At 40.7% G+C, this 23,422-nt stretch overlaps 1 protein-coding gene across 1 annotated transcript in view; it reads right to left on the bottom strand.

The window, feature by feature from the left end:
• ajap1 (adherens junctions associated protein 1) overlaps nt 1-13,185 on the bottom strand; it is a 37,653-nt gene extending 24,468 nt beyond the window's left edge. Inside the window, exon 1 of the mRNA XM_061769294.1 lies at nt 12,016-13,185. Within this exon, the coding sequence (XP_061625278.1) occupies nt 12,016-12,044 (29 nt within the window). The 5' untranslated portion in view covers nt 12,045-13,185. The remainder of the gene's footprint in view (nt 1-12,015) is intronic.
• Nucleotides 13,186-23,422: the final 10,237 nt, after the last annotated feature.

Raw genomic sequence — 23,422 nt, 5'->3', positions numbered from 1 at the left:
TTTCTGAGCTTCTTATCCTCACAAGGGTCGCGGGAGTGCTGGAGCCTATGCCAGCCATCATCGGGCAGGAGGCGGGGTACACCCTGAACTGGTTGCCAGCCAATCGCAGGGCACACATAAACAAACAACCATTCACACCCACATTCAAACCTACAGGCAATTTAGAGTCTTCCATTAACCTACCTTGCATGTTTTTCGGATTTGGGAGGAAACCAGAGTGCCCGGAGAAAACCTACGCAGGCACGGAGAGAACATGCAAACTCCACACAGGTGGGGCCGGGGATTGAACCCCAGTCTTCAGAACTGTGAGGCAGATGCTCTAACCATTTTTCCACCAGAAGCAAAATCATGCATTGTAAAAATGCATTATACATAGGTAGACGGGTTTTCCAGAATTTTGAGGTCAACTTTGGGGGTGCGCATTATACATGGGTGCGCATTATACACGAGAAATTATTATAGCATCTCTATAACTGTGACAACAAACAATTATTGTCAGCCTTAACCACACCAAAAAAATAAATAAATAACCGAACTTCACATAACCAAACTTCTGCAGCAGAAGGTTGTGTGTAGCCAGAGGTTCCACCTAGACACACGCTCACTCGCTGATCTCCCAGCCCCCAACTTGCTCATCCAATCACAAATCTAACATCAAGTATAAGTTGTCACAGCATTGATCCGGCGGTTTCGTGAACACGGAAACTCTCATCCACTCGGCGGCCTACGAAGCAGCGGCCTTTCCTACCAGCACGACTCGCCCCACGGAGCATCGGCACCCGGCAGTTAAACGTTCATTGTTTTACATCGGACTGCACTGCTACAGTAATTCTTCATTGTAAATTATTCGCAGAATTTTGCTACTGTATTTGCGGTCAGGCTCGGTCTCTATCCTCCTTTTCATTGTCTAAATCAACAGTCATTACGTTCTTTCTGACTCACTCTTTGTGGCACATAACAACCCGTAAACAATTATGCCTGTAGCTAATTAGATGTGGCACCTAATTATTGTCTATTGTACTGTATCCTTGGCCCACTTCTAGTGTTGGTATCACACTGTGATCACTTGTGTGTAGGTCTTAATTAGAACTTCTCTTGAGTTTGCAGAAGTGGTGCTTCAATAGGCGGCCATCCCAGGTGTTGTCAATAGAAATGTTATCAGCGTTCTTGACAGCCTCACCGCTTGAGTACACATCATTTTTGGACCCACACAGCCATTGAAAGTCGCTTGGTGAAGGTGACTCCAGTCCTGAAAAAAGGCAAGCGTGGCAGCAGATTGTCTTTACCAGACAGGATTTAGGATTTAGATTCTTTTTTTTTTTTTTAACTCTCAGTAGGACGTTTCTATGTTGTATTCAGGCCCTTGCTAAAATTTCAGGGAGTTCTGTTATTCATGGTAGCGCTACACATTGATGGTGCTTTTGATGATACGAAGCTACGTTTCCCACGCAAATCTATAAATGTCACTTTGAAAAAAAAGCCACTGGGAAAACATTTTACAGCTTCAGTTGATGAAGTTTCAAACTACAGTGGGTGGTTTCCCCTGGTGGGTCCAAACAGACACTGAAGAAGGTGAACATGCAGCAGAAATAATACAGTAGCTTTTCATCACAAATTAACTTTTTCTGTTTGTTGCACATTTGTGTTTTTGTTTTTTGGGGATATATCTTTTTTGACACCCACTAGCTTTAATGAGTCAATCCTAACAGCAATTACAGTAAGTCAGAGTTTTTCAACAAAATATTTGTAGAATTAAAAATGCTTTGACTGTGCTCGTGCGCTCACAATTTCTATTTTAGCAGGTGGTAATAGTGGGACCGAATTGACCGAAATGTACAATTTGGAGGTTTAAAAAAAATGTTTCCGAAAAATATGTTGCACCAAAATCCAAAGTTCAAACCACCATACTTCATAAAGTCACGCCAGACCACATTCCACATAGCTTGTGAGACTTCAGCGCAGTGAGTATTAACTCTACATGTTTGTGGCTTCTTCATTCTTTTGGGTGATACCACCAGTGGTGTACCAGTGACGGCAAAGGTGGGAAATCAGAATCATCTTTATTTGCCAAGTATGTCCAAAAAACACACAAGGAATTTGTCTCGGGTAGTTGGCGCCGCTCTAGTACGACAGAAAGACATTGACAAAAAAAAAAAAAAAAGTCACTGAGCAGTAAAGGGTTGCTAGTTATCTGGTAATGCCGGTACATTTATTTTTTTTTTGACAATTGTGCAAAAAGATGCAGACTGGACTGGTCACAGAACTTTGAATTTTAAAAGTTATTGTGAGGCAGTGGTAACGTAGCAACAAAAGCGATGCATGCATTAGTAGAAAAATGGAATGTACACGTGATGACTGTATTGCGGTAGGCCTTACAGGTTCCTCTGCGTAATATTTATTTATAATAATCAGTGTGTTACTCTATTTCAACACAGTGAAAGAGAATCTATAAGAATGTGACAATGATCTTTTTTTCTTTTTCCTATTAAAAATGACTTGTATTTTATTTATAGCTAAAAATGTCTGAAGAGTTTTTTTTCCCCCTGAAAACTTTGACACTTTCACAGTTCTCTTTAAATGCCTCAGGGGAATAAGCGTGTGGATTATGACTTCTTTTTAAGTTGTACACTCCAAGACATATTCCTAAGTATCTCGGATAGTCGTGTTGCTTGATTGAGCAAATTCAAAAGGTTCATAGAGAAACAGAGAGAATAACAGGAACAATAAAGCGATGTTGGTGAGAGCGCATACATTGTGGTTCCATCCATTCCACTTCCCCTAATTCTGCCAGCCTCGAGGAAAACCAGTTCACACTGGGGAGACTTAAAATAGAGGGATAGAGACCATGCATTTATATTACCCAAAGAGAGCAACAGAGATTGAAAAAGAAAGACCAGGGAAGGTGCTATGCAGCGATCTTTCCCCTCAAGGGGGGTGAATATTCTCTAATAACATCCAGGGCATATAGAACAAGGGCACTTCCCCTTTCACAGCTCACTGTGAGGGCAGATACGACTCTGCTGGCTAAGAAAGCTGCATTTGACTGCTTCATCAAATTATAACAATGGCCCCGCGAGTGTGAATGCAGGAAATACTCTATAGGGGCATACGAAAAGTAATGTGCAGTAGTAAGTAAAGCTTTGTGGTTGACCGAATTCCCTTTGAAAGAATTCATGTGTGATGACTACTTACTAGTTTTAAAACAGTAAAATAAATGACCGATGTAGTCCCATGATCTTTTTTTTTTTTTTTTTTTTTTTTTAAACACAACGGAATGTGCATACTATGAATTAGAAGGCAACATTTTGCATTGCAAAAAGCCAACAGCGATTTTTCAGTTGTGGCTATTCAAAGACAACTCAACTCAGATTTATTAAATAGTTTTTTTTTTTCCTTCTGCCGTCGAAAGCCAACGCTTGTGATTGGCTCTCACTGGTCATGTGCCTTTCTGCCGCGAGACTCTCACAATGCAAAGAGTGTTTGCCGGCAGTGAAGGTGCTGTCGATGTCGAACCCGAGAACACATCTACGTAGGTACGTAGCCTACTAGCTCATATCGTCTCGTTGCAAATGCAAGCGCGCACTTCGCCGACAATAAAATGCGGAAGGGCCAACGGGGCCTTGCAGGTTAAATAATAATAAGTCAGTCAATAACATTTCTGATGCGAGAACATTGTTATGATGTAAGATGTAGCCTAACAATTAGTCTCAAAGATGACATTATTATTCCAAATATGACCTCAAGGTGCCACCTTGTGGTGTAGTCTTTGTTAGTTCGTAATGCGTTGAACTTTTGAACGCATGAAAGAGCAATGACTTTTGAACACATTCAACTTCATAATTTTGAACGTTTTTAAGGAGCATTACTATGAAGTGCTGTTGTCTAAATTATGCAAGAACAAATAGATTAATTCCAAGATAATGATCTATGGTTTTAATCCACTTTTTCGACGAAACATCCGAGAGTCCTGTTGATGCATTCATCCTAAATTAAGAAAGTTAATCAAAATGTAATCAAATCTAATTTGCTATATTACTTGGAGAAAGTAATTGAAATTAGTTACACTACTGTTACATTTTCAACAGGGTAACTTGTGCTACATTACAAAAGTAATCCTCCCAACACTGCGAGCACCGTGCAGGCACTGCACTTCACTTTTGATCATTCCACGAGCATTACATTGTTCAATAATGGATTAATAAAATGTGTTAATCGAATCATTTATACCCGTGAAGCATCTAAGAATCCATTTCTCCCACCACCATAGCACAACGTGAGAACTGCCTAATTGCTACAAGAAGCGCTGAATCAACCATCAATTACACCAAATTAAAAACCCTTAATGATTGATTAATTGATTATTATGTCTATCCCTAATAGTCGATATAAATCACAACTAATTTGATTTCAGCTCAAATGAAAACGTTTCCATCGCTGTGTGTCTGTCTCAGCGGCCTTCCTTTCCGACGCAAAAATGACAGCTCAATTCCCAAAAACACTACATGGCTGTGACAGTTCTATTGTTTGGTGCGTCGGAAGTGCGGGCACGCTGACAAGCTGACATTTATTGCTGAGCCTTGAACATAAAGTGAAATTTTGTGACTGAAGTAAGCGCAGATCCGGATTTGGACTGTCCAGGAAATATACGTATACTCAACTCCACAGATCATTGCCAGGTCAGCTGAAACAATTCATATACAATGAACAAATGTCATAATACACCGTCAGACTATGATAACAGACCAACTTGTAACGTTGGATAATGTTATTCACTCTGTTCATGCTAAAACTGCTGCGTAATTTCCCAAATAACAAACTGAGCTCTAAAAACACACAGACCACAAACAATGGCATAACAAACAATAATTAAATAACAAAAGAATGCATTCACTCTCAATTGCTGCCTTAAAATCCTTAATTGTCCTGTTTTGTACAGAAACCATACACTGCTATATAGTGGAAACTATTCTGACCTTTATAAAATCACCATGGGAATTTGTTTTCACGCTCAAGCCCCGGTCTGTTAAAATGAGGGCAAATCAGTGCCTCTCTGCCCTTCCCAATGCTATTAATTTAGGAAAGCAGCTCGAAGGGAATGTGACCGAGAATAATCACCTTTGTCAAGAGGTGTACGCTGGCTTACTCATGCTTGATTAATGGTCTCTTTATCAAAGAGAACCAGAGAAGCATTTGTATTTCACCAAATACAAATACATATTTGAGGCTCATCTCTTACGGGTGGGAGAGACAATTGCTCCAGATATGCATTGCGATGGCAATTGTATGAATGCCAAGGTGAACACATTTTCTTGTCGCCTCATAAACAAATCTTTCAGTTTACAGTGTAAATTGAAATTGAATTATTATGTGTTTGACATACTTTATTTCAATAACATTGCAATTTCAATTCTAAAATCACATATTAGTGGCACAATCGTATCATTCAAAATAATGGAATGGGCTTGTGGATTCTTTTCATCAATAGGCAATGTTAAAAGGCATTTGAAGATGCTGCTTGTTTTGAGTCATTACTATCTAATAACTGCAGTTATGACGGCATCCATAATCATTGTCTAATTGACGGCTACAGTCACTCCCAATTTACTATCTGGTTGTCTTCGCAGGGAACGGAAGCCCATTATGCGATTATAAAACTTACGTTGTCATTATCTCGTTTGATTGCACTTCCGCGGTGGCAGTTAACAGAATTTGCTGAATGGAGGAACTGTCATGGCTCAATTTGAAATGTGCAGGGAAAAGGAATAAGGGAGCGAAATGTTGCTTTTAGAAAACAATACAGCTTGTTGATGCCTAGAAGTCTATGCAAAAGCAAGAACTATAACACTGGTCAACAACAAATTGCCTCTAAGATTGGACGAGCATCTTAAAGGACAGCCGTTCCGATCGAATCAACTCAATAAACTGTTAAAGAAGAAGCAAACGGCAAATGTCAAAAAAGTACTACAGTATATATTTGTAGAATACTACATTTTGCTTATGGCTCCTTTTCCTGTTGGACTTTGTTTAGTTTATCACTGCTACTTTCTGGTCAGTTTTATGTTCATGTTTTGCTCATTTTCCCATGGCTGCACAATTTCATTCTCTTTTTTTTTTTTTTTTACTCTTTGTCATTAGTTTGATCTCAGCTTGATTCGCCCCTCCTGTTTCCGCTCGTTGACTGCCATTGCAATCTAAGGGCAGTGTTTTGTCTGAGTGATTAACCTCAGTCTAATTAATTTTCCTGTCGCAGTTCAATCTTTGTTAAATGAGGTTTTTTTCTTTTCTTTAATTCTTTTATTTATTTATTTATTTTTTGCTGAAGCAGTTGCACAAGAATACATGTTTTCTGTTGAATTTTTTTTTACACATGGCACACTTTAGTTATAATTCTCTGCCATCTGCTTATAATTGTTAGTTTTACCAGGTGATCAATTTAATGAAGCTTCTTTTTAACTCCATAATCTGTATACTAGGCATAGGACAGTACTCGAGTACCGGTCGGTAAGATCTGCACGGGACTTTAAACCCTTCTGGACTGCATTTTTTGGGGGTTTTCCAATAGGGTTAATGCCATGGACTTCCTGTTTGAAGGACTAAACCGTCTTGGGTTCCTTTGGTCTGTCTCCATGCAAAATTCCTGCAATGTTCACAAGATCACTCCAGACACATTAAAAATTCGCTTAAATCAAATTCATCCGTCTCAAACACTTGAGTTCAGTATTGACTGATAGTCTAACTCGTAGCTTTTAATGTTACTTCACTAGACCGCACTCACTCTTTGATCAAATCTGCCAGACTACACAATCAATTACATTTTCCTAACATTATTAAGCAAACTACATCAGCAAAACATTTTCGGGTTTTTTTTTTTTTCCTTCTTCTTTTGTGATGATTTCAAGTAGCGAGCTGTTTGTATCCGTAAGGGGTGGCCACTTGATTAGGGATACCAAAGGGGGGACCGCAGGCTTTATCATTCAAAAGAATTGTTTCAATAATGATTATCTTGAAATGAGTTACATTATTCAGTACACAACAAAAGCCTTATTATTTTTTCTTGACAAACAGAAAAATGCACTTGGTTGAAGAAACAATTGGAAAACCCAGCACTGACGGGTGGAGCTGGGATGCATGTCCATTGGCCGCCTGTTGACTGCCTAATGCTTATTGAAACTGCAGCTATCGCTCCGACGAGGCAGCAGGGATCCCACTATGTCGAAATGCAGACATGCATACAGGCGCACAAATGTCTCTGCAGTTGTGAGCTTGAATGTCAAGTTGCAGTTGACCAAAGCCGTGGTGTCATTAGTCACTCCCCATTTTACATTTATTGTGCACTTAACAGAACCCAGGATGTATAAATGCACACTGTCTTTTCAGTTGTGAGCTTGAATGTCAAGTTGCAAATGAACAAGATTGCTTACTACTTCTGCCAACAGAAGAGATTATGTTAGCCTTACATGATGATGAAATCGACCACAACTTAGCTCCATACTTAAAGTGGCAGAAAAGGTTTACAAATGGTATTCCAAGTATTCTTTTGTTCCAGCTCTTTCTCTTACTACCTGTTAAATGATAATAGTGCTCCTTAACCAATCCTCAAAAACCTCCATATGGCTATGAAATAATATCCAGACAGGTGACAGATCCTAGGTTTTTGTTGTTGTTGTTGTTGCTGTTTTGGAGCGAGGGGCTTATTTTATACAATATACTTATCCAATGATTATTGATTCTCCCCCCCCCCCCCCTCCTTTTAACAGCAGTTGTATTGCTTTTAAAAAATAGGATTGGGGTGCCGAGTTAAGCCCCTTCACAGCAGATATCCTGTATTTACTGTAGGCGATAAATATCACAGTTGGCTCTGCAAAGAGTTGCAGAAATCTTTGGATTGTGTCTGTGTAGCGGGTCTCTGCGGAGCGAATGGTGAACGCAATAACAAATAAATAAATACACTAAATGAATAAATAGAAACTGGTAAGCCTGAGCAGCTGCTGATCTTGCTGTGCAACAGGAGAATTGCTGAACCATGATTCAAAGTGGGAAAAACAAAAAGAATAAAAATAGGCAGGACGCGGAATGTGTGTGGTATTATAGAGTTTTTAAGGTGTAATTGCATCGTTGTAATTAATTACTCTTGCTACACAAGGTCCTCGCTACAATGCAGCTGAAAAGAATGCTCCAATAACCTCAGACCATCATAGTCAAAAATCTGTTTTTATTGCAGTCCAAGTCTCAATCCACATCAATTACCAGTGTTGGGAGCCAGTGAGACTGTTTTCATTCATTCAAGGTAGCCGAGTAAGTGGCAGGGAGAGACGGTATTGATCCCGAAAAAGCTCACTACATGAATCAGGGTGGGACTCTGTGTTGTTAAGTCCTTTCCTCTGTGGTATGGACACACACCGAACTGAAACGATGCTCATTAAGGCAGTCCTCCCGACTGCTGCCGGCGACATGGTGGAAAAACCTGGACTTTGAGATTTGAATGTGGGCATATGTACGCAGGAACACGAATGCCAGGTTGCCACAGCCCCACGCCTGAGGCACTGCATAAGGTGCTTGCTGAGTAGAAATGAGCCCTCTCTGTTGTCCTGCACACTTGCATCACACCCGCAGTACACGCAACTGCTCTTTAATGGACATACTGTGTAGGTTGTAAGGCTCACCCGATGCCACGCAATTTACAGACAAATCTGTTATTATTTGGAGGTCATCACAACAAGAATTGTGGTTTAATTAGGTCAGGATAAATGAGGTTTTAGTAGGCTACTTGGAAAAACATGGGAACCTATAAACAGTTCTTTTCCAGAACAAGAAACTCTAATCCATTTAATATAGTTGGGTTAACTGCCCCGAGCTGCATTGGGGGGGGGGGGGGGGGGTTGAAATCAACCTGCAAATGTGTTTGCTTCTGTCCAGACGTTTAACACCATAGAGTCAGTGGCAATGATGTCGCCACGCATCTAATTATCTTCACGTGCGAAGCCGCGACAGCGACCGCAAAGGCACAAATGAATAACCGCTGGTACGCGATGTTTCTGATGCACCGATTCTAAAACCGAGGAAACGACAGTATAATGCCACTTTTGTACACCCTTCAGATAGTTAGAATTTATTCATGAGGTTGTTGAAAATGCGTTTATGATCGAAATTTCATGTTCCAACACCCATGAGTGGCATTGTCATTTCCGTACAAGTAAACAAGTTGTTTTTTGCTCCACTCTTGTGCTTGGCAACAGCGTGCCGCCGAGCAGGATTTGATGCACCAGCATACATGTCTTGTGTCTTACGCTTTTTCACAGGAACAACCAGTTCTGGTCCTTCTGGATTTAACAGACTGCTGTGCACTGGGTATTTATGACGCTGGAGCTTACAGAGGCGCACGCGTCACCAGAGGATAGAACCTCAGAGAAGCAACACAGCCTATTTCACTGCAAATTAGGTTAATCACGCTCCAGAGAGGCCCTGCTAATAACCCTCATTGAGGCTATTAGGGTGTCACCTGAATAACATGAATACAGGAATATCAGCGATGCCACCTTTACGCCGCGACGTCTGTGAAGACTTGAACTGGCCGTATCAAAAGCATTCATCTCTGACCACAGAAAGCACCTCGATGCGAAATGATATTCAAAATGCCTTTGATTGGATTTTTAGGGGCTTAAAAACACATTGAACATATTCACAAGGGAGTAATTGGAATCAGTTATATCATAGACGTTACACAAGTATTTTATATGATTTATATGTTGATCCTCGCTGACTCGGTTGGGAAGCAGACTGGAGCCTGGACAGCTCACCTGTCAATCACAACACTGGCACATAGAGACTGACGACCGTTTGCACCAAAACGGCAGTTGGGAGGAAGCAAGCTGCTTTTTGAGGCAACGGTGTTGACCAATCCTTGTCGTCTTGCTTGGAATTCCATCTTGTTCGTCTGTCTAACCTGAGCATCGATTCAAAGTAGCACCCAAATCTTTCATCTCAGTGTACCAACTTTCTTTTTGTTCTTATTTGCAACTAAACTGTTTCCTATATTTAACTATCCTTTTGATGTGAAGAGCTCCTACAGCGCCCACTTGAAAGGCAACTAGTGTCTCTGCAGGTGATATTTTTGCAGTTATATTGTGCTGCAGCTTTATATTCTTTCCAGCGGTTTGGCAGTAAGAGAGCTTTGTGTTGGGAACTTTAACCATGAAATAAGCATGAAATGTGCCCAAGAATGCTAATAATGAGAAGGCTCTGTCCCTGCTGGGAAAAATCTTAGCTGCATTACAGGTTCCCCAATTTGCTCTACACCTGATTCGTTGAGGGTTCTCTCTCTGTCTGTCTCTTTTTGTTTTGGGTGTTTTCAATAAATAAGAAGAATTTTGATGTATTAAAAGAATATGGGCGGCACGGTGGGCGACTGGTTAGAGCGTCAGCCTCACAGTTCTGAGGACCTGGGTTCAATCCCCGGCCCCGCCTGTGTGGAGTTTGCATGTTCTCCCCGTGCCTGCGTGGGTTTTCTCCGGGCACTCCGGTTTCCTCCCACATCCCAAAAATATGCATTAAATGGAGACTCTAAAAGGTGTGACTGTGCGTGCGAATGGTTGTTTGTTTTTATGCGCCCTGCGACTGGCTGGCAACCAGTTCAGGGTGTACCCCGCCTCCTGCCCGATGGTAACTGGGATAGGCTCCAGCACGCCCGCGACCCTAGTGAGGAGAAGCGGCTCAGAAAATGGATGGATGATGGATTAAAAGAATATGATCAGAGTTGCATTTTTTTTTTTTTTTTTTTTTTTATCATTTTAACAAACGATCAGTACATAGAATGATTCCTGAACGACTCCCTTCCTACTTGCTCCTATTTAATACAATTGCAAATGCTCCTTTGAATAACAAATGATTTGAATAACAGTTTGGTAGGAAGTGATCATGCACCTAATGCTCCAGATGTATCTTTTCATTTTGTCATTTCGACATAAATGCTCATCTTCACGTTTGCTAAATGACAGCGCTGCTGTAACACTCACAACCCAGTTTTTTTTTCTTCTTTTGTTTTTTGTCTGTTTGAACAAGGAGCTAATAGTTGGTTTGCTTCGCTGTATATGAACACTGTTTGACACAATGTTATTGAGAGCTGCAAATAGTTGGAGTCGGATGTTGACCAAGTCGACAGGGGAGGCTTCAGTCTGACAGGAGCACGTCCTATCAAGTCAACAAATAATGTGAACATTTAAATTGACTCAAAACTGGTAGATCTGTACATCTGACCAGTTTCTTTCCAAAACTATGTTTTGTTTTTGTTTTGTTTTTAGGCATTGTGCACATGTCTCCCGTGAGCATCATTTCGCTGCGAGGTCAGCCTTGAGATGTTCATCATGTGTCGTGCATACCGGTATGCAAATGACAAGGTATTTGATCTGAGAGCAAGTATCTAAATGCTCGTAGATATCACATGTAAATCTTGTTACCCCAAAACAAAATGACACTCCATTAAGTGGAAGTACTGTATGTGGTCTTGGTCTTCATTTACCTCCCATCTATCTTCGGTCTTTCTAGACAACAAAGAAGGCATCCAATAATGGTGCTGTTGTTTTCACCCTGTAATTAGCCAGAGCTTGGGAGTAGACCCAACCGCGACTCTAAAGCGCTGCTTGCGCTGTTACATTGGCGACCCCCAGCGTTCAGGTTAAGAATTGCTCGCTCAAAATGAGACTCCTTCAAAAAAAAAAAAAAAAAAAAAAAACACGATCCCCATCAATAACAGCCACACCTGATTTGAAGACAGTAACGGAATATTTACTCAACAAAAAAAAAAGAAAAGAAAAACAATTGTAGTTGACATGAGTTAACTATTCATTGAGTCCAGTCATAAATCAATCTCTCCTAAACTGGACTGACGTAGATTGAAAAACTGGCGTTATCCAACAGAAGAGTTAAACACGACGCACATTATCAAATCCACACTATTGAGAAACGACAGTATACTTTATATCTATATATAAATATATATTTTTTCCAATAGAGTCTTACCTGCGGGCGACACTCCTTTTTATCCACATGTTCTCCTTCTCGAATGCCGAATCAGTCCACCGGGTATCCTCCCATTTAGATATTTAGATCAGCGTTCAACCAAAGTCCACAGTGGATAATGACACTCAAGTGTCGGACTTTTCTCCATCTAACAGTGACGCCAACATCATTTAAGCCATATCCACCCAGGTGGCGCACGTAGAATCCCTCCAACGATGCTGGAAAACAATCTCTAACTTGTTCTATTTGGCAGTAATCTTCCTCGTTGACGATGTAAAAAAAAAAAATAATAATAATAATAACTAAATAAAAATAAAAAAATATTTTTTAAAAAATTCAAAAATGTGAGTTTAATGGGCACGTGCAGGTGGACAGGTGTAGCGGAAGCCAAAAAAACGAACCCTCAAACTTTGCCTTCATTTCTTCAACCCCTTTCAAGGCGAACAAGACTCAGAGAGAACTAAAATAGAAAAAAGAAAAAAAAAACAGGAAAAAAAAACAGATCTGCTTGGCATCCTCGTCTGCTCTCTCTACTACGTCGTCGTCAGGCTGATGAACGTCCAGAAATGTTGACATACAGCTGAAGAGGAGTCGTCGCCACTTTGAGGGTCCAGCATCCCGAAATAGGAGGTCACGTCTCTGCTCCGGGTAACATCTCTGCTTAAGAGGTAGGGCAAGGAAGAAAAAAAAAAGAAGATGGTTCAAAACATTTCCAAAAAAAGAAAAAAAAGAATAAGGAGGGTGACTGAGTAGGCGGTTGCGGTTGTTTCTGTGGAGTTGGAGCGAAAAGGAGGATGAGAGCGTATCAGTGGAGAAATGGAGCGAGAGAGAGAGAGAGAGAGAGAGAGAGAGAGAGAGAGAGAGAAAGGCAGCTCCCGTCTAATCCCGCCGCTCGTCTTCTTCTCTGCCGCTGACAAATGAGCTGCCTGCTGAGGATGGCGCCCGCCGCCGTGACGTCGTTTTAAAGACGAATATGTCATGTGCCTGAGCCTGTGACGTCACACCAGAGCGCACACTCGTGCCTTTCTGACCTCCTGGGGCCCCCCGGGCAAGAAGTACCATGGTCCCCCAACCAAAAAAAAAATAAATAACTACTACAATAAACAAGCCTTCACCATGGGGAGAATGTTTATGGAGTCTTCAGTTGTGTCGTTGATTTAGACCAGTGATTCTCAGTGTGTTACGAGTACCGCTAGTGCTACGTGGGCTCCCTCTAGTGGTACCTAAAAGTATCACTGAAATAAATAAGATTTACAACATTTTTTAAACATGCAATCCAATCAGAAATGTTTATACAGCCTGTTTAAAACGTTTTTAAACCCAGTACCATACATTTTGACTTTTCATGGAGAGTACATTTTTTAGTACAGGTCAGTTGTATTTAACTAAAGTATAATACATTTGTATTTAATTGTTAAAATCTGTTCGTTTTTAGACGTTCATCCATCCATCCATCCATCCATCCATCCATTTTCTGAGCCACTTCTCCTCACAAGGGTCGCGGGCGTGCTGGAGCCTATCCCAGCTCTCATCGGGCAGGAGGCGGGGTACACCGTGAACTGGTTGACAGCCAATCGTTTTTAGAAGTTTATTCAAGTAATTTTTTTTTGTGCTATACATTTCAGTTTAATCATCCATCCATTCCGTTTAAACTCACTAGGGGGCGCACGTGTGCTGGAGCCAAGCCCAGCTAACTTTTGGGCGAGAGGCGGGTTCCACCCTGAACTGGTGGCCAGCCAATCACAGGGCACATATAGACAAACAACCATACACACTAACAATCACAACTAAGGACAATTTAGTCTTTAATTAACCTACTATGCATGTTTTTTGGAATGTGGGAGGAAACTGGAGTACCCACAGAAAACCCACGCATCTCTGAACTGTGAGCCGTGTCGCCTTATTGAACCATTATTGCGTTAATGTGTTTTTCTAAATTTTCCTATATTTAAGGACTGCATTGATTTTCAAACTGTGCATTATGTTACAGCGGCTATAATAACTGTATGTTACTATATTTTAATGCTGTAAGTATCCTGGTTCTTGGAGAGCTAAGTGATTTTTTTAGGTGGTACTTGGTGTAAAAAGCTTGACACACTTTGATATAAACCAATGTCAGTTATTTCTCGTGGCCCCAAGCTAGTCACCAGCCACCAACAGCTAGTATGGAGGTTCATATGGAAGATTTCCGACACGTCCTTCCAATGTCTAAAGCAAGGTCGTTGTTTTGTTATTGATATGGGCCAATGTCAGCCGTTTCTCAGGGCCCCCTTCACCTCTCAGTACAAAGAAATTGCCAGGGTTTCCTTCCCTGTCTATGCCCACGGGTGTCACTTCAAGTGAGGCGAGATTCAGTGGTGGGAAGTAATGAAGTAGTATTCAGGGCCGTAGCCATCATTTCAGAAGAGAGGGGGACAAATGGTTTAGAAATAAATCAACTCAGATTTTTTTTCCAATTTATTTTTACCCATTTATTATACTCATTGGAATCCATCAAGGGGAAATTCAACTCACACGCTGCTGCATAGTATATTTCTGTTGCACACCACACATTAAACATGTGCAGGCATGCAAGGAGAGATGTCAGAGTGAAAAAGGCCTACAAATTGAGCTGCGCTGCTTTTGGGCTTGGGTGTGCTGTCGGTGCCTTGCTCAAGGCCACCTCGACAGTAGTCAGGAAGTAGATTAGCATCTCTCCAACAACTGGTTCCCAGTTTACATTTTGTCAGCAGGACAGGAACCGTCACCTTCCGGTTCCAAAGCCCAAGTCCTTAAAGAGGAGCTACTGTAAATGATCATCCTCTTGCATTTAACTACTCCAAAGAACTAAGAGGCATACACAGTCGCAATTTCTGACTGCGGTCATTCTCCTATCAACTTAATTCTGTCATTTGCGCACCTTTTCGCCATTTACGCACTTTACGGGTGCCTTTACCCTGAAGCGTGGGCGTTCCCTATTTAATCTGGTCTAGCGCGTATTCTCTCAAAGACCTAAACTCTTTTCACAGCGTGCCGTCAACTTTCCCATTCATTGTATATGTGCTTAGGGGGCGGGACCGCCGAATGTCGAGTAACGGCGCAGTAAGTGCAGAGGGTAGTAGACGCAATGTGTGCTAGAATAGCAAAATGATCTTTTCGAGAGCGGCGTCGTGGGGACGCCAGAAAGTGCCTCCAATAGGAAACGAGCTGGTGGGGTGATTTCTGAGTGCTATTTTGGCGGGCCTGGGCTGCAAACAGCATGAGTAAAATGGAGGAATTCATAATAAATGGGGTGTCCCACTATCCTAAGCTTTGGGACAAAAAAAAAATTATATACCAAGACGTCTCTGCAAGAGGCTTTCAAACTGCTCCCTGCTCAACCTGAAATACAACTCGAAGCGCTCTTCGTGGAACTGTAGCTCACGAAGGAGCTTAAACTCTCTGAGCTCCTGCTGTGAAATTAGTATGGGATGCACCCATTCCCTCTATTTTTTTGCATCTGCTTGTCTCCCCCTCTTGAAAATAGGCAAAGTCAGCTTTCTTTTTAAAACAATAACAAATACATATTGCTGAGGTGTAGTCTACTCGTCCACTAGCGGGTAATGCCTCCCTACTTCCTTTTAGGCTGCTACATCAGTACTTCCAAATATGGGCATGGTCGCACCGGGGTCCCCTTTAAGTGCCTTTTCTCTTCGGCACTACAGAGGCTGTTGTACGTTTAGCGCCCCGTGAAGGTGAAACATCATACCGCGTGTTTTGATTCAGTCAACTACTCGAGTGCTCTGAACCCCCAACGGTGTGGTGACGGCGCAGTTGACTCATGCTGACAGCAAGGAAGACACCTGGCCCATATACACTCACAGACTGCTCAACGGCCATGATGTTTCTCTACCACATTACGCCGTCGGCCGAACGTCAAGATAGTATATCATATCAGACTAAGAAAAATTCAGCGCCAGCAGGAGTTTTTAATCACCTGCGAGGGGCATTTCCGCTCTGCTGGCAGGTTGGAGTTTGTCTGAAAGTGCTGCTCACAACAGCAATCATTGAATGGCGCAATGATGAGTTAGGTTTTGAATCGGTCGTCAAATACATAAGTTAAAGTGACTCGCCCGTTCTGTGGCGCAATTGGTTGCAGCCCGCAGGGCACTGCTGATCTATAGAATGGCAGGCATATCCTTTTTTTAAATTGATGGACATTCAAATGTGTTCAGTCAAAAACGCAGTATACTGATTAAATTGCTTTAATTGGATTTTTTCCATACAGAAGAAATATAAAAAAAACACGTTCCTTCATAGTGTAATATGTTAGATGGAGCGGTGCACACCGCTCAGTGGCGACAACACATCCGCTACCGAATTAAATTTCACATTTAAAATCAGCCATATTTTCCAAATAGATTCCTCTGGAATTCACATCTCAGGAAAACTCCACGCTTCTGGAATTACAGTGAGCCTCAGGCTTCAGTGAGTCACGCCTCTTGGGCACAAATTAGATGCTAATGCAAGGTAGGTGTGTCAATACAGGAGAATGCACCTACTTCAAAATTGTGCAAGTCAGGTACGTGAAAAAAACAGACTTACGCACATGAGAATTTGGCCCTAATTGACCGAACTATCAAATTCTGGACACAATGACAGTAAAGCATAAGTAACCAAATAATTAAATCTCGAATAGCAACACTGGACACAAAAAAAAATCAGCAAGCTTATTACACACAAACTGGAAAAGAAATGAACGTTTTCAACCATTTTTTATCATTTTTAAAAAGTCAAACTCCTCTAATTTTTGTGGGTCATATTCACTCATTTTAAAGTTTAAAACTCTAGAAAACAGTTTTAAAATATATAGGGTAACCCTGTTCTTTTATATATATTTTAGAAGGGTATATTAAACATATTAAAATTTTTGCAATTATTACATGTTCCTATTATATTACATCAGTTTCTCTCGCTCTCTCTCTCTCTCTCTCTCTCTGTGTGTATCTCTTTCTGTCTCTCTCTCTCTCTCTCTCTCTCTCTCTCACACACACACACGCGCGCACACACACACACACACGAAAACGCACACAGCATATTTCACAGGAACTCAAAAGGATAAACTTTGCATGTCTTGAGTTTTCTCTGCCTTTTATTTAACTATAACAATAAAATATTATAGAGATAACATGTCTCACCATAAAAAGATGTTTCCCTCATATTTTTTACATTACATTTTTATATTTTGTTATTCGATTTTGGTCTACCTGTTGTGTACAGTATCTTGGGTCAACAAAATGCTATCACTGCAGTTCAATATAGAACATCTTGCTTCATAGATCTCATGACAAAAAGCATGTCAACACAGATGGACTCGTTTGGACCTTTGATTGGTTCAAATAAATACATAATGAGTGTTACGTAATTCAATATTCACAGTTTGTTTGCTGGCTGTTTGCTCACAATAAAGCTGAGTCAGCGAGAGAAGGCGGCAGCCGTTAATGTCAGTGTGGGACTCAAAAGTGCAAGAAATAATTTGTACGCAAGTTGAAGCCTTCTCTACTTCAAAGGTCACCACTTTGTGCAGGTTTTGGTGGGTTCATAGCTAAAAATAAAGGCCTGCCAAGAACAGTCAACACAAAATGCATCAAGAAAAAGGGTAACATGGAGTATACCCGGTGTATGTAGGGATGTCAGACTTCAGGAACACTTAGACATCAGGATCAATCACATCACCCTGAGCATCACAACCTCTGAGATGAGTTTTAAGCTGTTTCCCCTCTCATAATCTTAACCAACAGAATGCTGAAGTGAAGAGAACTTAAGTTGGGAGAGTTACTTATTCTACTATCTTTCCCGCGTGACACGAATGCAGCATTAAACTGTCACCCCGGAGGCTTTTTTACATATCTGTATTACAAGATGTCAGCGGTAGGCAAAATCCATTACCTCACACACACGCACACAAAAAAATCACCTATGACAAGATCAGCTCTTGCGTGAGAACAAGAGAGAATGTGGCAGCCTTTCTTGTAAACCTCCAGGTCAAAGTGTCAAACCAGTGAACACATCACACCTGCTTTAGCCGTTGCGACTGCTCTAGCCTTTACTTTAGTTCAGCAAATATATTATATTTATATCCAGGTTATTTTTTGCTTTTGTTGGTGCTTGTTTTTGCACAAAATAAATTATACATTGCACTTGTTTTAAACTTTTCTAGGTTGTAGGTTGAATTTTTAACACCCTGGAAATTGACGGTCCCGTAGGCCACAATGTTCACCGCGGCACCAGCACTCAGAGCTGACACACACAGCAATGAAATTAATCCAAAAACAGCACTACAAGGATTGGGAGACATCACTGCTCTTTAAAAGACACGGGGAAGAAAAAAAAAGAGCACTATCTGCTGAATTTTGTGGGAAATGGCGTGGCAATGGAAAAGGTCAGAAAAGAAGGGCACGAGCCTTTTTGTGGAGACTGCATGTTCTCCCCATGCTTTTGTAGGATTTTTCCAGGTACTCTGGCTTCCACTATGTATGTGGGGTAAATTGAAGTCTCTAAATGGACCCAAAGTCAACTGGTATAAGCTCCAGCTCATACGGGCGTGAGCCTGAACCGGATAAGACGGGCGGACGGGCGCATCAGTGAATTCCGCTTGAGTTTTATCATCAGATTCCACTAAAATGGACTTCCTTTCCACTGTTTTTTTTCCCCTGAAACGGACTGTTTTTTAACATAAAAAATTTGGTGCCCATCTTTTCTCATGTTTTTTTTTTTTTGGGCAACAAACAATTGGCGTACCCTAATCATTACTTACATGCGATGCGAAGTATACATTGGAGAATCTTACATCAAATGCCCTGAAGTTGTGCAATTCTGAATTTTTTAAAGAATGTCCAAAAAATGTTGTTTTTATCATTTTCTATGGGGCAGTTCATTTTTAAAATAAAAAAAATTCTAAGGTTATTTAGCAGCCTTAGAGGTTTTGCTCTTTGCTGATTCTTTTGTGTGTGGGTATCTGTGCGAAGAAATAGTCTCCAGCTCCACAGGAGATGGAAGCTGTCATTTTCTTCCTCTCTATCATTACCTTCTCTTTTTCCCTTCTTATTCACACTCTCTCCTTCTCGCCAATGTTTTGCACGGTACCTCGGTGAATTGCATGACTGGCAGAAAATGCCAGGGTTGTGCCACGTGAAAAAGGCTTATTTTAACCTCAGCGACACAGTCACAGGTTGTCCTGCATGTCTACGTGTGTGATGGCACCTCACTTCGGCTCGCATGGAGCCAAACACAGCATGCGGTAGCAAACATCTGTTGTGTAAATCATTAGCACCCCACCATGGCAGTGTGAATTCAAAGGATGAGGGATTTGAGGATGGCTGTGTATCTGCTCAACTCCAATGAGTCACTTTTTGCAGCATTTTGGCTGTAGTTTGTCGTGTTAAGGGAAATCTGGATACTGCATTTGGGGTTTATCTTTGATTCCATTACAGATATTATAATTTAAGACAATACACACCGGGAAGTTGGTTGACTTCCGAGTTTTAATCATGTATAATCTAGTCACCCTTTAACATGTGTTGTAGGTGCAACATTTAAGGAAGCGGAGATGTAGGCCTGCGAAGGCAGTCAACCTTATTCATCACTTGTTAAGATTTTTAACCCATTGTGTAGTCAAACTTCAGAATGATACATTTACTTGTGATGGACAGGATAAATACTACCTGAGAGGAGAATTTCTTCACATTAACACTGAACATTGCTTACTTGTTTACCTTTTTTTTGTCACTCAAGTCATTTTATACTCAACAGCCAGGACATATGTGGCTGCGTGTACCATTTCTGTTGCAATTTCTGGTTATATGGTCATCATTACACTTTCCCTCTTTGTCATCACCAGTAACTTTAAGTCGTGGAATCAAAAAAATAAATCAAAACATTAAAAAAAAAAAGGAAAAGACAGGGGAAAAAAAAGACTGAGGTGGAGTTTAACCTTTAGAGTTAATGTTCTCATGAAATATGTTGGTCTGTTTCCAAATTTGGCCTTTTTTAACCCTTCAACCTGGGCTGTAAAGCAGGGGTGTCCAAATCTTTGGGGCGCTTAATGAAAAATCTAAGGACGCAAGGGTCAATTTGAAATATACATTATACATAGCTATTTTATTAAACATGCTAAAACCAATCCATCCAGCAATTATTATTATTTTTTTTCAGAAGCTGTTACATCACAACTTTCTGTTAAAGGTAAAAAAGCAAATAGTCTTGGATTTTCAAATTTTTGGGTGGCCTGTATCCCACCAGAGTAGTTCAGTTTGCCAGGATACTTGTTAAATTAAGCTACAGCCGACATGGGAATCCCAAAGCAGACAAAAATCCTTTTTGAGCAATTCAAAACAGAACCAAAGCAAAGCCACACAAGAAATGCAAAACAATAGAATAAACAAATGTAAAACAGCGATTACAAAATCTCGAAATAAACGAGTATTCCGAACGCTAATAACTAAAGGAGCTGGATGGACTCGCAGCAGAAGGAATGTAATCTCTTCAAAAATCGAATCAAGTGGAATCTAACATGTCCTCAGCTGAAAATGTAAAACAAAAACAAAGGGAAACCTATTTTAAAAAACACTAGTTTTGCAAAGATGTATGGGGAAAGAAAATTATATAAATGAAATGCAGTACTCCATATTTAACATGGTTAATTTTGTGGGGGGGGGGGGGGGGGGGGGGTGAAATTAGTAATTAAAAAAACAACAACAAAAAAACAAAAAAAAACAGCCACTTAATCTTGCGTGCAGCCTCGGGTGGACACAACACAGTTTGGGAATCCCTGCTCAAACAGAAGGTACAGTATCTGTTATCTCTGAATTCACAATTAGAAAGCTGTTGCCCGCTACTAAGCCAATTAAAATGATCATTTTGCATCATGGTTTACAGACAATTTTAAATGTCATCCTCGCTTTAATTATGATACTGTTAAAACGTACCCATCGAGAAGAAATCCCAGAAGTCGGCATGACGGTACACTGGATGCAAATCTAACAGATTATTTGTTAATGACGGAGACACAGTTTACAGGAAGGCAATACACAAAAAAAAAAAAAAAACACAATTATTTTAGATCTAATAAAGAGTGTATATCTCTCCACTCCTCCCATTCCACCACAACAAGTTCACTGTATATCATTATATCTGACAATACTCAATCCATAAAAAGCGGATGTGTTGCCGTAGCAACAGCATCTTTTTTGGATGACTATTACAGAGGCAGCTGGGCTGAATATTCTACTGTAATTTTATGAGGATCATGTTTCTTTTGTTTCTTCCAAAAAAAAGGCATAGAAGAAACACCAGAGATGTTTTTTGTTTTTTTTCATGCAGTCATCATACACAACATTCGGTTCGACAGCATATTTATTACCGTCAAATCTAATGACCCAAGCATTATTAACCTCTTCCAAGCAGGTTATGTTTCATCACTGTTAGTTAGCAGAACTAGACAGACACTAAGTTCAGTTTCATCCATGACAGACTCGTCAAATTGTCTTATTCATCACTCATGTTTATACCATGTTAATTGTGTTTGAGAGTGACAATTACATTTTTTGAGTTGACGAAAAAAAAGCTAAATGATGTGGCCAAAATGTTAAATAATAAAAAAAATTGTCATTTCCTAGATTGTGACTGAAGCATTCTAACTAAACAGAGAGTACTCAATTTCTGTCTGGTCTTATTTTTATCCAGCGGGCTGCCTGTCTGGACCTAAAGCAACATTCCTTTTAAAAGGGATTTTTTTTTTTCCATTTGAAATGCTTTAACATGACAGAGTAGCTCCTTCCTTCTAGCTTCATAATAGAGCAGACGGTGTTACCGGCATCATCTACTGCCCACTCACTTGGCTTTAAGAGACCCAATTGTGGAGATTCTAGTGACAGTTGGATGCTGTAGACTTATTTTTATTAAATATTTCTCTCTTTTATACTCCCTCTAGGCTTTCTCTCTTGCCTTCAAAGTCATCATGCATATTTTTCCTCTTATCATGTATCCCATCTGAGACACAGCTCCCTCCTGGTATATGAAATAAAAATAAATACACCTAAAATTACAGGTCCTGTCTTCTCTGCACAAAAGCCATTACTTTTAGTCCTTCACATCTTATTTCAGTAATTGATGCAGCTAATAGAAAATGACATTGCCAAAGTTTAAAAGTTACAATAACTCTTTGGGATTTTTCAAGATTTACCTTATTCTTAATCGACTATGAAAAAGCGTTTGACTCAGTCACCGTCACTTCAATACTGCAGGCGCTAGTAAATCAAGGGATCGAGCACTGAAGTCGAACGCCGCATAAAGCTTGCCTGGGAGGCTCATGGAAGGCTTAGTGTTATATTCAAGAACAATCTTCCCATTTGCTTGAGAAGAAAAGTTTTCGATCGATGTATTTTACCAGTCCTCACTTACGGTTATACAAAGACTATGTGTAACCCAAAGGAACATGGAACAAAAATAGCCAAGTCCTTTGTCCGTAAGCAGCCATAATTAACCCGGTGATTCTTAGCACCCTCTGCCACCAAGCTTGTCTGCCCGCTGCCGTAGGCTGAGGCTCTTTGGCTTCTGGGGAATGAGGGGTGTGTTTTTTGTTGTACTGCCATGGAGAAGGAATAGGCCCTAATCTGCCACACTGGCCCAATGCGTGTTGGCAGATTGCCCAAACTTAGTCCCGTAATTTTACCTACAGTTATACCCCCGAAGTGACGACAACGCGGTGGGGATATATAAAAAAAAAAATATATATATATATATATATAAAAACTGAAATATCACACAGCCATAAGTATGCAGACCCTTTGCTGTGACACTCATATATTTAACTCGGGTGCTTTCCATTTCTTCTGATCATCCTTAAAATGGTTCTACACCTTCATTGGAGTCCAGCTGTGTTTGATTATACTGATTGGACTTGATTAGGAAAGCCAGAGACAGAATTGTGGCAAGGCACAGATCTCGCCAAGGTTACACAAGAATTTCTGCTGCACTTAAGGCTCCTAAGAGCACAATAGCCTCCATAATCCTGAAATGGAAGACGTTTGGGACGACCACAACCGTTCCTAGAGCTGGCCGTCCGGCCAAACTGAGCAATTGGTGAGAGAGGTAAAGAAGAACCCAAAGAACACTGTGACTGAGCTCCAGAGATGCAGTCGGGAGATGGGCGAAAGTTCAAGAAAGTCAACCATAACTGTAGCCCTCCACCATTTGGGGCTTTATGGCAGAGTAGCTACAACATTAATGCTTTGACTGGTATACTGTAGGTATTATTGTTCACATTTTGTCCCTCTCCAATCCCTCTATCCTTGTTTCGATCTCTGTCCATCTATCATAAACCAAAAGCTCGAGGCAGCCTACACCAACTCTTGTTTTTTTTTCCATTGAAGGGATTTCTTTCTGCCGC

The sequence above is a fragment of the Phyllopteryx taeniolatus genome, chromosome 1 (assembly GCF_024500385.1).
Source record: "Phyllopteryx taeniolatus isolate TA_2022b chromosome 1, UOR_Ptae_1.2, whole genome shotgun sequence".
In the NCBI taxonomy this organism is placed as follows: Eukaryota; Metazoa; Chordata; class Actinopteri; order Syngnathiformes; family Syngnathidae; genus Phyllopteryx; species Phyllopteryx taeniolatus.
This window is presented reverse-complemented; position numbering and strand designations above follow the sequence as displayed.